The 14,275-nt window shown below is 32.3% G+C and overlaps 1 protein-coding gene across 1 annotated transcript; it reads right to left on the bottom strand.

The window, feature by feature from the left end:
- Positions 1–3,065: 3,065 nt before the first annotated feature.
- Positions 3,066–11,979, bottom strand: LOC143043046 (uncharacterized). The gene is made up of 6 exons (XM_076215543.1): positions 11,832–11,979; positions 11,301–11,380; positions 9,178–9,444; positions 6,811–7,564; positions 5,666–6,380; positions 3,066–4,587 (listed from the first exon to the last, which is right to left on the bottom strand). The coding sequence occupies exons 2-6, from the start codon at positions 11,377–11,379 to the stop codon at positions 4,381–4,383; spliced, it is 2,022 nt and encodes a 673-aa protein (XP_076071658.1). The 5' UTR covers position 11,380; positions 11,832–11,979; the 3' UTR covers positions 3,066–4,380.
- Positions 11,980–14,275: the final 2,296 nt, after the last annotated feature.

The following is a 14,275-nucleotide window of genomic DNA, read 5'->3' on the forward strand; positions in this document are numbered from 1 at the left end:
CTTCTCTGCTATCTTTTTTAAAAATAAAATATTAGAGTTAAAATATCCATTCATGTCTTTATGTAACACTCAATATAAGAAGGTTTAGATATTACAAAGATTGGAGGAAAAATGTAAAGTTGAAAAGAAGATACATTGATATTAATATTAATTGTTAACAATGAACGGCAACTGAAGAAGGGGAGATAATTCATATCAAAACCAATACACTTTACAAAAGGCAGAACAGAGGCAGATTTAGGGGTTTTTTCCCCCTTTTCTGGGAATAAATTGTTGTTTACGGTATATAAAAAATCACTGAGGCATTACTGGAGCCCCCCCTTCTAAGGCAGTCAGTGGGCCCCTCTTATGAAAAAATCTGGATCCGCCACTGCACATCCTTACTTGACTTGACAGGCCAGAGTTTTTTTAATTTGTTGGTTTAGATTTTTCACATGATGATGTAAAGGTTCAGTTAGTCGGTCAGTGAAAAAAATACCTTACAAGACATAAATATGTAAAAAAAAAATATATATATATATTTCAGCTAACAAACAATATTTTTGGTATGCTATTGTATCATCATTTCTTATATTTTAGTTCCAAATATTATTGCATAGTAGTTTTAAACAAACAGTGCATGTCATCATTATATAATTTTGAAAAGGGGTGTATGTCCACTGACACACAAAATTGAATCCTCATTTCACTTACAAAATAAAAACAACTTCACGTTTCTTTTTACCAACTTTCAGAAAACATGGTGAATAATGAATGATTTTCGGCAAAAAAAAGCTAATGAATAAAAATTGCAAACAAGTCCTATGAAAATAAGAATTTTCTATCCATGTTGAAAAAACGAAGCTGACTCATCCACTAGAAAGACCAGGTTATCTTCTTTCCTCATTTGTCATGCATTCTCATTTTTGATATCTAAAGGGCAGATTTTTTTTTACAATTTATGAAACATGAAAATTCCAAATTGTTTCTGAATATCTCTTACTCATAACTGGAAGTTAACAGCACGACAGATTCAGAGAATTCAAAAGTAGCATTTTGATAAATCAGACAAGCCATAGAGTTATTGCTCCTAAAATGTATTATAGCAATAAAGAAAAATAAGAGATAAATATTACAAGAAGACAATTTGCAAATAAATTCATATGGCTGAAATTGTAAATTTAACCAAAATACATTTATGGGAGTATGCCCTTGAAAAACGAATTTTACCCATTTTTGCAGAACTATTATAGAGAGAAACTGTTTTCTCGTTTGAATTGTTTTACATTTCTTATTTCCAGGCCTTTTATAGCCGACTATGCGGTGACAGGCTATGCTCATTATTTAAGGCCGTACAGTGACTTATAGTTGTCATTTTCTGTGTCATTTAGTTTCTTGTGAAGAGTTGTCTCATTGGTAATCATACAACATCTTTTTTATATTATTAAGATGCCGAGAAATTTGTATATGACACATACTGAACCGCTGGTTAAATCTAAACTACCAGTTACCATATCTATATAAATAGGTTGCAAACATTAATCCACCATTCTGCCTCTGATGAAGGTCCTTTTTGACCGAAACAGGTCAGGCTATGAAATATCACCAGGCGCTGTTAATTATGTGTATTGGTATCTATACTATATTTTTATAATCAAGATAATGTCATTTATTTTTATTTCACACTGAAGATTGTTAATTCGTTTGAGTAAGTCATTTATATAGAGGGAAAATAGGCTCGGGGAAAAGAAACAGCCTTGATCATTGGACCATGGGGTGAACTGTTAATTTACCCCAACTGCACAGAATATGTGGTCATATATAGCGACTGTAAAGCTTACAACAAATTAGGTTTCTTAGAACTGTTATGATTGTAAGTTGTACATGTCTGTCTAGTATGTATCATATAACTGACCTTATTTTCATGGTTCATTGGTCAATTTAAAGTTTTAGTGGTTAGGTTTGTTTTTGTGTCTCGAATAAACCCTATCATTAAAGACTTCAGATCGTTCCCTGCTTGATATCTCTTTTGATAATATTTGTATAGGGCTTCTGTCTCATTGACAATTATTTCCGTTGTTCATATCTGTTGGATTAAATTGCATATATTGGATAAAAACAAGGCTATATTTCTTTGCATAATTTTATTCAACAATATTATTTACATATATAGACAATGTAATTGTGCTTTGGCACAGAGTATTCAGCAAATGAGGTATAAAAAATCCATAAAAAGTACATAAAAAAATGGGTAAGCTGCCTAAAATTTGTTTATTGAATTCTTATCACATACAAAAAAAAATCCTGAAGTTGAAGATTAGAAAAAAATAATAAGAGAATCCATTTCAGATTATGATTTGCATTACTAAAAATGCAGCTTAATCAATAGCAATGTCACCTTTATAATAAACAATTTGATTATTCCATTGAAAAAAGTAAGAAAAAAAAAGTAAATTAAGAATATAATTGCACTTCCCTTCATAACAAAGAAAAAATAACATGGCATTAAGGTTATATTGAAAATTTGAGTACAGTTTTAATAACAGGAAAAATATTTAATTAAATATGAAAAAAATATAAATAAAATAGAGTAAATTTTCAAAATATCTATCAAAACAAAATACAGATCTGTAATTTGAAAAGTCCAATTTTAAAAAAAGAATTTAAAAAAAAGAAATTTTGAAATTTTTTAATCTGAATTTACAAATACAAAATGATGCAAAACAGTATTACTCTGCTAAAATGATCTCAAATAGAAATTTTTTGAATCCCAGACTAAAATACCAGATAATACCCTCACTCTTAAAAAAAGAAAGTTCTAAATCCCAGACCAAAACACCTAACAAAATTTAAGCCCAGACCAAATGGTAACTATCTGATCTGTAGCAGGTCAAGTTTACGGTCTTATTTCATACACGCCAGTGACTTACGACCTCATCATGCAATCAAAAGGAAAGTTTACGGTCATATTCCATACACGCCAGTGACTTACGACTTTATCATGCAAACAAGAGGTTGCACCCTGTCTTCAAATCATATAGTACTGATGCACAATTTACATTCTGTTTTTTTTTATTAAAATTTAATTTGAGTTGAATGGTTTTTAGAGTAATGCAGTTTTTCACCAGTAAATTTAAAAAAAAAAAATGTTCTCCCCCACTTAAAAATATATGAAAATTTTAAACTAATTTTTGGATTTAAATTGAACTTTCATCAGATCTTAAACATGTATAAATTTTAGGTCCAGGTGACCTACTTTTGCCAGAAAGACAGCCATAAAATATGAGACTCAATGAACAGATGCAATACAGTACCCTTTCAACTTAACCAAATTCAAATATAATTAAATCACAGTGACCTACTTCCACTATAAAAGCAAACATGTCAGGATTAAGGTTTTATCATTTAAAACCTAGCAGCATTTAAAAAAAAACCAGACATTTAATTCAACTTAACAAATGTAGACAAGTAAAAAGAAGATTATCAGATGATTTTTTTATACAATAATTCTCAATGTGATTGAAAAAACAGATGTCCATGCTTTGCATACAATGATCTGAAAATGCTCTGTTCTAATTTCTGTTGTTTAAAGACCATTTGTGATCCTCTGGTTTGTCGTTATGATGCACACCTTCAAAACCTTAGAGGCAGAAATCATTGGCTAATGTTATGATTACCAAAAATAAAAAAAGAACCAAGTGTTGTTATATCCTTGTAAGCAAAACATGGACGCAGATTCTGCAATGTAAGCAGATTGAACAATTCTCAAATTAACAGAAATATTTTGTAAGAGATTCATGTATGGATCCTACAAGATTAGGAAGTCCTAAATTTTTCCTCAAACACGGTTTGTAGAAGTATAACACCCCTCATTGGTCGACAAACATAAGGTTTTTAAAATGCCACGACAGCACGTACCAAAAAAAAAAATTGATATGAAAAAAATAAATAGATTTAAAGTTTTGATTTTGAAATGAGAAATTTGATTTATTTATTTTAGTTTCTAACTTGCAATAATCTAGAGTACAGTTAAGAAGGTCGAATAAATGGTTGGCTTTAAGGAAAAGATCAACCAATCTGACTTATAGTAATAGTATTCAGGATATCATATTTCATAAAATATTCTACTTTAAAGAAAAAAACAAAATCTAAGATAGTACATCATAGTATCAAAAAATGCTGTGCTATGTATAAAAGGACAAGATATGAATAAATTTGATTACTGTAAATTTGATTCCCTGAGATATAAATATATACTGAAAATATCAATACATAAACTTCACCAAAATATATACATAAACCATTCTATATAGGTCAAACTATTATCAGCATTTATACTGAAAATTGTTCAATCATTCCAATTTAGTGATCTGAGTGTGAGAAATATAGAGTAGACTTGATCTAAAAACAAAATGGTGGTCTCCCCTGGTAAGCAGGTTTCCTAGCTGCACACCTTGGTGCAGTTCTTCTGGATTCACAGGATTGCTTTGGTACAATATTGGATTTATCTATCAACTGAGATCCTTTAACAATATCAGGGAGCTTGAGAACATCTGCTTGTGTGCCCTCATCTTTCCTTGTTAGTACTGGCTTATTATTGTATATAACCTAGTGAGAAATGGTAAAAAGTTAATGTAATTATGACAAAAAGTTTGCTCACATATTACCTACTCCCATTGGTATTTTCCAGGAGACAAATTTACATATCACATTTCAAAGAAGAATATACAGATTTGTTCAATGACAGGTGGGAAAGTCTGAACCAATCAAATTATAATATATATATCAGATTATAAACCATCAACATGATCAATATGTATAAACAGTGGAATAATACATTTTATTTTATCAGCGATACTGTCCTCTTATCTGGTGATTTTACCCTATTGTCGCTTTTATCAATGTCACCAGTAAACATTATATTTTATCTTACCTGTCTGACAATCCTCTTATCAAATGATATTACCTTATTGTCCCTTTTATTATTGGCACCAGTCAACATTATATTTTATCTTACCTGTCTGACAATCCTCTTATCAGATGATATTACCTTATTGTCCCTTTTATTATTGGCACCAGTCAACATTATATTTTATCTTACCTGTCTGACAGTCCTCTTATCAGATGATATTACCTTGTTGTCACTTTTATTATTGGCATCGGTCAACATAATATTTTATCTTACCTGTCTGACAGTCCCCTTATCAGATGATATTACCTTGTCACTTTTATTATTGGCATAGGTCAACATTATATTTTATCTTACCTGTCTGACAGTCCTCTTATCAGATGATATTACCTTGATGTCACTTTTAATAATGGGAACTGTCAACATTATATTTTATCTTACCTGTCTGACAGTCCTCTAATCTGATGATATTACCTTGTTGTCCCTTTTATTATTGGCATCGGTCAACATTATATTTTATCTTACCTGTCTGACAGTCCTCTTATCAGATGATATTACCTTGTTGTCCCTTTTATTATTGGCATCGGTCAACATTATATTTTATCTTACCTGTCTGACAGTCCTCTTATCAGATGATATTACCTTATTGTCCCTTTTATTATTGGCATCAGTCATCATTATATTTTATCTTACCTGTCTGACAGTCCTCTTATCAGGTGATATTATCTTATTGTCACTTTCATTAATGGCACCAGTCAACATTATATTTTATCTTACCTGTCTGACGGTCTTCTTATCATGCTGGTTCCTTGGACCATTTAGTGTACCAGTTTTATTTGGATATATTTTTCTGTTATCTCTTACAGAAGGAGCTGGTCTCACAAACTCCTGATTCTGCAGGATAGGTGTACTGCGAGACAACTTTGGTTCTGAAGCCTTCATCCTCCTCTTGTTACCAATGTTGTAATCGGTGAAGTTTTCCTTGGCTAAAGAATTTATGTTTATACCTTCTCTTGATGCTTTTGGTGCATTCTTCAATGGTGGCAAAACTTTGCACTCACCAAGTTTTGACAGATCAAGAGGAGGAACAATAGGCTTTTCCTTCTTAGATTTTGTCATGTCTAGCTTTGAGATAATGAGGGAGAGCTCAGCTTTCAAACTAGCAATGCGCCTTCTTGTGCTTCTCTCCTTCTGATCCAATTTATTATATGCGATGTTCAGTAGGTCAACCTCTTTGCTCTTTTTGTTCTGCCTACTGCAACTTCTACTAGCCAATTCCAGCTGTTTTTGGATGCAGTACTTCTCATTTCTGATAACTTTGTGCACATTCATGATTTTATTAATCAGATATTGGTTCATTTCCTTATGTGCTTTCAAGCTATCAATATCATTCTCAATGTTATCCAGAAGGCAGTTTACAGCATCCATTTCCTTATTGAGTTTATCAATATCAGCATCTTCATTGTTATACTTCTTCAACATATCCAGTAATCTATTTAAATACAAGTAGTTATAATCAGTTATGAAATGGAGATAATTAAGAAAAATAAAACAGTATTTCTAGTAAACAACATCATAATGCTGCATAGGTAATTTCCTCAATTTTCCTGTTTGTAAATAGCTATTATTTTCAAATTCTGAGATATCCTCAATGAAAAAAAACAAAATCTTTTTATTCTGAGGCACGAGCACGCGCATCATGCTCAAAATTCTTAAGCTTCCAGTGACTAATATAAGTTTGATACTGGAAGTGTAGTTAATGTCAGCCTATACAAATACATTTACTGTCAGAATGTTACATAGCCAAAATCTTAGGAATGTCTAACTGATGTTAATTGGTAAGTTAACTTTGATAGCTTTTAATATGAAAATTATACCATTACACAAGAAATATTTATGAGTTTTTTTAATGCATCACTTACACTTTATCCTTCTTCTTGAGTTGATCATGGCCATCAATGGCATGTGTAGTCGTATCAAACTTGATAGCTCTAGGAGTAGTAGTATCAATCTCAATAGCTCTAGTAGTAGTATCAATCTTGATAGCTCTAGTAGTAGTACCAATTTTGATAGCTCTAGGAGTAGAAGTATCAATCTCGATAGCTCTATAAGTAGTAGAATCAATCTCAATGGCTCTAGGAGTAATAGTATCAATCTTGATAGCTCTAGGAGTAGTAGTACCAATCTTGATAGCTCTAGGAGTGGAAGTATCAATCTCGATAGCTCTAAGAGTAGTAGTATCAATCTTGATAGCTCTAGGAGTAGTAGTATCAATCTGGATAGCTCTAGGAGTAGTAGTATCAATCTGGATAGCTCTAGGAGTAGAAGTACCAATCTCAATAGCTTTAGTAGTAGTATCAATCTCAATAGCTCTAGGAGTAGTAGTATCAATCTTGTTAGCTCTAGGAGTAATAGTATCAATCTTGATAGCTCTAGGAGTAGTAGTATCAATCTCGATAGCTCTAGGAGTAGTAGTATTAATCTTGATAGCTCTAGGAGTAGAGGTATCAATCTGGATAGCTTCAGGGGTAGTATTATCAATCTCAGTAGCTCTAGGAGTAGTAGTATCAATCTGGATAGCCCCAGGAGTAATATTATCAATCTCAATAGCTCCAGTAGTTGTATCAATCTCAATAGCTCCAGGAGTAGTAAATGCAGTTCCTGATATAATCATCTCTGTAAAAAAAACATTAAACAATAAAAGTAATAATAAATAATAAAAGTAAACTGCAAGGTAAAGCATAAATTTTCAGATTTTTTTACAAGTGCTTTGAACTGTAATTTTGTTTACCAAAAAATTTTGAAAAGATGATGAAAGTATGCATTTTGAGATAATTTCTTCTACAAGTGCAGTTTCTAAAAGAATGAAAAAAAATGTAATTTAAAGTATTTATTTTCAGATTTTTATTTTGCTTTTTCAAGTGCAGTGCACTTTTAATCTAATCACAAAAAAACTTTAAAATATGATAAAATTATGCATCTTGAAATAAACAACTTTAAAAAGTATCATCTATAAAGGTGAACATTTTTCATTTTTCTATGGCAAATATATAGGTATAAAAAAAAAAATAATAACAAGCAAAACATACAAATTTCAAACACAAAGTATTGAAGAAAAAAATGTTTTCTCCTAATCTGTAATAAATAAATTTGGTGTATTAACTGTCTTCTGATTGGTTCAAAGTATTACTTTTTTTTTCAATGTTGTCAATTTTTATGGCGACATGCCCACTCTGATGATGTGTATTCATACGCCAACATGTGTGTACGTTGTTATTGTTAATATAAATAATAAAAAACGTTATTTGAGTCTTATTTTTGATAGAAATTTATTTATAATGAATGGCAATCATTTATTTTGAATTTATTGAACCATAAAATTAATTTTTGACTCTTCACATTCTACACAATCCGCTTCGCAGATTATTCAATGTCTTGATGAAAGAGTCAAAAATGAATTTTTAATGGTTCAATAAATTCAAAATGAATAGCCATTCATTAAGTAAAATTACTTTCTTATTTATATAATACAATTAATAACAGTATGTTTCAACTAGAGGCTCTTAAGAGCCTGTGTTGCTCACCTTGGTCTATGTGCATATTATACAAAGGAAATGGATTGATTCATGACAAAATTGTCCTTTGGTGATGGTGATGTGTTTGTAGATCATGTATCTTTACTGATCATTCTTGCTACTTACAATTTACTCTATCTGTAATTAACTTGGCCCTTTAGTTACAGAGGAAAATATTTTGTAAAAACTGACCAAAATTTACCAAATTAATGAAAATTGTTAAAAATATACTATAAAGGGCAATAACTCCTTAAGGGATCAACTGACCATTTTGGTCATGTTGACTTATTTGTAGATCTTAATTAGCTGAATGTTATTGCTGTTTACAGTTTATCTAGATCTATAATAGTATTCAAGACAATAACCAAAAACGGCAAAATTTCTTTAAAAATTACCAATTGGGGGGCAGCAAGCCAACAACCGGTTGTCCAATTTATCTGAAAATTTCAGGGCAAATAAATATTTACTAGATAAACAAGTTAACCCCTTTGAAAGATTTGCTCTAAATGCTTTGGTTTCAGAGTTTTAAGCCAAAATCTACATTTTACCCCTATGTTCTATTTTTAGCCATGGCGGCCATCTTGATTGGTTGGCTGGGTCACCGCACACATTTTTGATACCCTAATGATGATTGTGGCTAAGTTTGGTTAAATTTGGTCAAGTAGTTTCAGAGAACCTTCGGGCCAGGTGAGCTAAAAATGGAAAAATTATTACCTCCAACAAGTCCAATGTTTGGTGAAGCAATATGCACTGCCACTGGTAATGAAGTTTCTATGGCCTCAATATCTACCTCTTGTGGTGGTGGTAATTGAGTCAGCCCTGTCATTCTTGTCACCTTCTCAACTTTTGGTGTTGTGGTCTGTTCATCAATGTTTAGAGATGAAAATGATTTTATCACATCTTCAATATCAAGTGGTGGTGGCGATGGAGAAGATTTGATAATCTCTTTCAATTGTGGTGATGGTTGTGTTCTGGTCGACTCTATAATATAAAATGAGAAAAATGATCTTATAACCTCTTCAAGTGATGGTGATGGAAATTGTATGGCCCTCTTTTCCATCTCTTGTGATGGAGTTTGTATGGCCCTCTCATCTGAGTAGCAAAATACCATGTGTATCAATCTAGCTATACTGTTTAGTCTCTGTAGCCACATACCTTGTGTCAATCTAACTTTACTGCTTAATTAGTATGTGTAGCAAAATACCTTCAATGTGTCCATCTAACTTTACTCCCTAGTCTGTGTAGCCACATACCTTGTGTCAATCTAACTTTACTGCTTAATTAGTATGTGTAGCAAAATACCTTCAATGTGTCCATCTAACTTTACTCCCTAGTCTGTGTAGCCACATACCTTGTGTCCATCTAACTTTACTCCCTAGTCTGTGTAGCCACATACATTGTGTCAATCTAACTTTTCTGTTTAGTCTGTGTAGCTACATACCTTGTGTCAATCTAGCTATACTGCTTAGTCTGTGTAGTCACATACCTTTTGTCAATATAGGTGTCCTGCTTAGTCTGTGTAACCACATACCTTGTGCCAATCAAACTTTACTGTTTAGTCTGTGTAGTCAAATACCTTGTGCCAATCTGACTTTACTGCTTAGTCTGTGTAGCCACATACCTTGTGCCAATCTGACTTTACTGCTTAGTCTGTGTAGCCACATACCTTGTGTCAATCTAGCTATACTGCTTAGTCTGTGTAGCCACATACCTTGTGCCAATCTGACTTTACTGCTTAGTCTGTGTAGCCACATACCTTGTGCCAATCTAGCTATACTGTTTAGTCTGTGTAGCCACAAACTTTGTGTCAATCTAGCTATACTGCTTAGTCTGTGTAGTCACAAACCTTGTGCCAATCTAACTTTACTGTTTAGTCTGTGTAGCCACAAACTTTGTGTCAATCTAGCTATACTGCTTAGTCTGTGTAGCCACATACCTTGTGCCAATCAAACTTTACTGTTTAGTCTGTGTAGTCAAATACCTTGTGTCAATCTGACTATACTGCTTAGTCTGTGTAGCCACAAACTTTGTGTCAATCAAACTTTACTGCTTAGTCTGTGTAGCCACATACCTTGTGTCAATCTGACTTTACTGCTTAGTCTGTGTAGCCACATACCTTGTGCCAATCAAACTTTACTGTTTAGTCTGTGTAGTCAAATACCTTGTGTCAATCTGACTATACTGCTTAGTCTGTGTAGCCACAAACTTTGTGTCAATCAAACTTTACTGCTTAGTCTGTGTAGCCACATACCTTGTGTCAATCTGACTTTACTGCTTAGTCTGTGTAGCCACATACCTTGTGTCAATCTGACTTTACTGCTTAGTCTGTGTAGCCACAAACTTTGTGTCAATCAAACTTTACTGCTTAGTCTGTGTAGCCACATACCTTGTGTCAATCTGACTTTACTGCTTAGTCTGTGTAGCCACATACCTTGTGCCAATCAAACTTTACTGCTTAGTCTGTGTAGCCACATACCTTCACCTTGTGTCAATCTGACTTTACTGCTTAGTCTGTGTAGCCACAAACCTTGTGTCAATCTAGCTATACTGTTTAGTCTGTGTAGCCACATACCTTGTGTTAATCAAACTTTACTGCTTAGTCTGTGTAGCCACATACCTTGTGTCAATCTAACTTTACTGTTTAGTCTGTGTAGCCACAAACCTTGTGTCAATCTAGCTATACTGTTTAGTCTGTGTAGCCACATACCTTGTGTCAATCTAGCTATACTGTTTAGTTTACAATAACAGTTTGACCTACTTGGTGTATTTAGCTTAGAACTAATTATTTGATTTTTACATACAAATCATTTTACTTTTCAGACTGACAATTTACTCACCCTTTTCCTGAGCAAGGGTCATGTCACCTATACTCTTAGGTGATGATTTCCGAGACTTGCGCCCTGGAGAAGGAAACATTCTGAAACAAAATAAAAATGTTAACACTTTTTGGGATAAACCTTAACCCATAATTATGTCGTGTAAGCAGCGTATAATATTGTTTTGCTTGGACTGCCTTCAATAATGGATAAAAAAAATCAAAAACAAAAATTACCATCAGCAAATACAGACGGCAGATTGAAAATCGGGAAATCGGGTTGAAAGCATCTCATCCTTACAAGTTATTTACTTGTATAATTTTAAAGCAGTAAAATGATGCTTGATATAAAAAAAATTAAACGCGTGATGTTTAAGATGCTGCGGTAGTTGTCTTCAACTATAGCTTTATATGACAGCTAATTTTTATTTTGCTCCTCGTTTTTCATATTCAACAGCAACACCAAAAAATAAAGTCTGCAAACAATAAAACAAGTCCGTATAAAATGATGTTATGGAACACACAGGTAAATGAAAATTAATGTTTTACTTACTTGAAAAACGATGATGCTCTGCAGCAAACAGAATCTTTGGTAAAACTAAAATACTCTTGAGATTCTTTATGCTCTTCCTGTACGATGTCGTAGCTGTGGAAGATTGACTTACTATGACGTAACAAAAAGTTTACTCTATGCGCAGGAATAAAATAGTACATGCGACAACTTATGTATGATTTATGAACAGACTTAAGAACTGTTTTTACTTTACTGTCTAACAGTTTCACTTTTGTGAAGAGAAAATTTGATTTTTTAATTAATGATGCAATTTAAAATTAAATAATCTACAAAATTTAGCGCAAGAATTGGATGTTAAGTTCACGTATTTATGACGTTATTTGACGTTGACCTTTCTGCTCAGTTTCCTGTAGAAATAATTTAGACTGGTACCTTGCCGTTATTAAAATTAATCTTCACAATTCGCCCTAATTGCTTGCTCGCCCCTAGCTATGGTACCAGGAGGAAAGCCAATGATGACCATAATATACTTCTATTCCCCATTCACCCTTTGAGGTAATGCTTTTTTACATTTTTTTTAAAAAAAGATTCGCAATCTATTTTCTTTCTTTCGATTTCTTTCGGCAGGGATTTATATAACTACACAAAAAAAAGATCCACATGTATTTGCATCTACCACAATGCCCCCCCCCCCTTTCCACAATCGACTGTTTTGTGAAAGTTTACAAATATTTCTTAAAGCTCCATACCAAAATTTAAGATAAAACACATACTAGTACATAATATACATAAAATCCTAAATTAGGCAAATTCATTAAACTTTTTAAGTCTAGTAGAAAAACACGTAAACAATTAAATTTACCAATTTGGCCTGTTTTACCGGCAGCAGTCCTTTTGCGCCAATTACTGAGGGTATGGATGGGGTTAAATGATTAAAGAATAATGCCCTTAAGATTAGAGAATAACGGGCAAAATAAAATAATGAAGATTAGAGAATAATGGGCAAAAAAAATGAAGATTAGAGAAAAAAGGGGTTAATTTTTTAAAGATGAGAAAAAAAAGGGGTATATTTTTTGAAGAATAGAGAAAAAAAGGCCCCCCCCCCCCCCAAATCCAGACCGTCATTACTGTTTTTCAGGGGTATCATTTGCGCCAAATTTTGTTTTCCAAATGTATCAATTGCGCCAATTACCTGTTCACATATCTATCATAAATATTAATGATAATTATTCCCTATGTATGTACATAGATACTGTAAAATGATGAAATGCTGGTGTAAATTGTTAAAAACTGACAATTGTATTCTGAAAAATTGTTATGCAGAAATGCTGGAGGCTAGCAATGTAAAAAGTAAGAATAAATTGAATTGGTCATGTAAAATACGAGATTTATTATGTAATTATGGCTTAAATCATGTCTGGTTGACACAAAATGTTTTAAATGTAAATGTTTTTATGGCTGATTTCAAACAGCGTGTTACTGATAGGTTTATATCTGAAGCAATGTCATTTTTTGAGGAGTCTTCTAAATGTCTTTTTTACAAATACATATATGACAGTCATGGTTTGCAGCTTTATCTTAGTAGACCTGTTAATTTTAAATATAAATATGGCAAGCCGTTCTCGTCAAAACTATGTTTAAACCATTTTTCGAAAAATTTACACACTGAGAATAACAACAAAGCACACTGAGATTTAAAAACTTCAAAACGCACACTGAGAATTGAAAATTACACACTGAGAATTGAAAATTACACACTGAGAATTAAAAATTTACACACTGAGATTTCATAAAGACGCACTGAGATTACAAAAATGAAAAACGCACACTGAGAATTTAAAATTACACACTGAGATTTCAAAAAGACACATTGAGAATAAATAAACTGAAAACACACACTGAGAATTTGAAATTACACACTGAGAATTTAAAATTACACACTGAGAATTTAAAATTACACACTGAGATTTGTGCGCACTTTTTATGCGCACATATCTAATTATCATACTTAATCTGAATCTATTACAAGCTTAAAACAACAAGGGGACATAACTCGTTAGTCCTTCGATTTGGTTCCAAATTATTAATAAAAAAAACTTTAGAAATACAAGAACAAGAAAAAAAACCACTTACTCTTATTACAAAATATAACCAAATGGTGAAAAACTTTATTAAAATTATAAGAAAACATTGGAACAATCTGCAAAAGAATGCAGCAAAATTTTTACTCTCTCCTCTCGTCCAAGGAAAGTGTCTATTATAGCATATAAACGTAACAAAAATATAAAAGATTAACTAGCGAAATCAGGAAAACACTTGGAAGACTTTTGAAAAGGGACCCATGTTTAATTACTATTATTAGTAATGATCTGAATTATAGGCAACAAACTAACTTATGAATATAAGCGATATTAAGTCTTGAAATTTATTACGAATGTTGGTTGAAGGAATCGCATTTCATTATAATGACAAGAGTTCTTGAG

The sequence above is a fragment of the Mytilus galloprovincialis genome, chromosome 8, assembly GCF_965363235.1.
Source record: "Mytilus galloprovincialis chromosome 8, xbMytGall1.hap1.1, whole genome shotgun sequence".
Classification (NCBI taxonomy): Eukaryota; Metazoa; Mollusca; class Bivalvia; order Mytilida; family Mytilidae; genus Mytilus; species Mytilus galloprovincialis.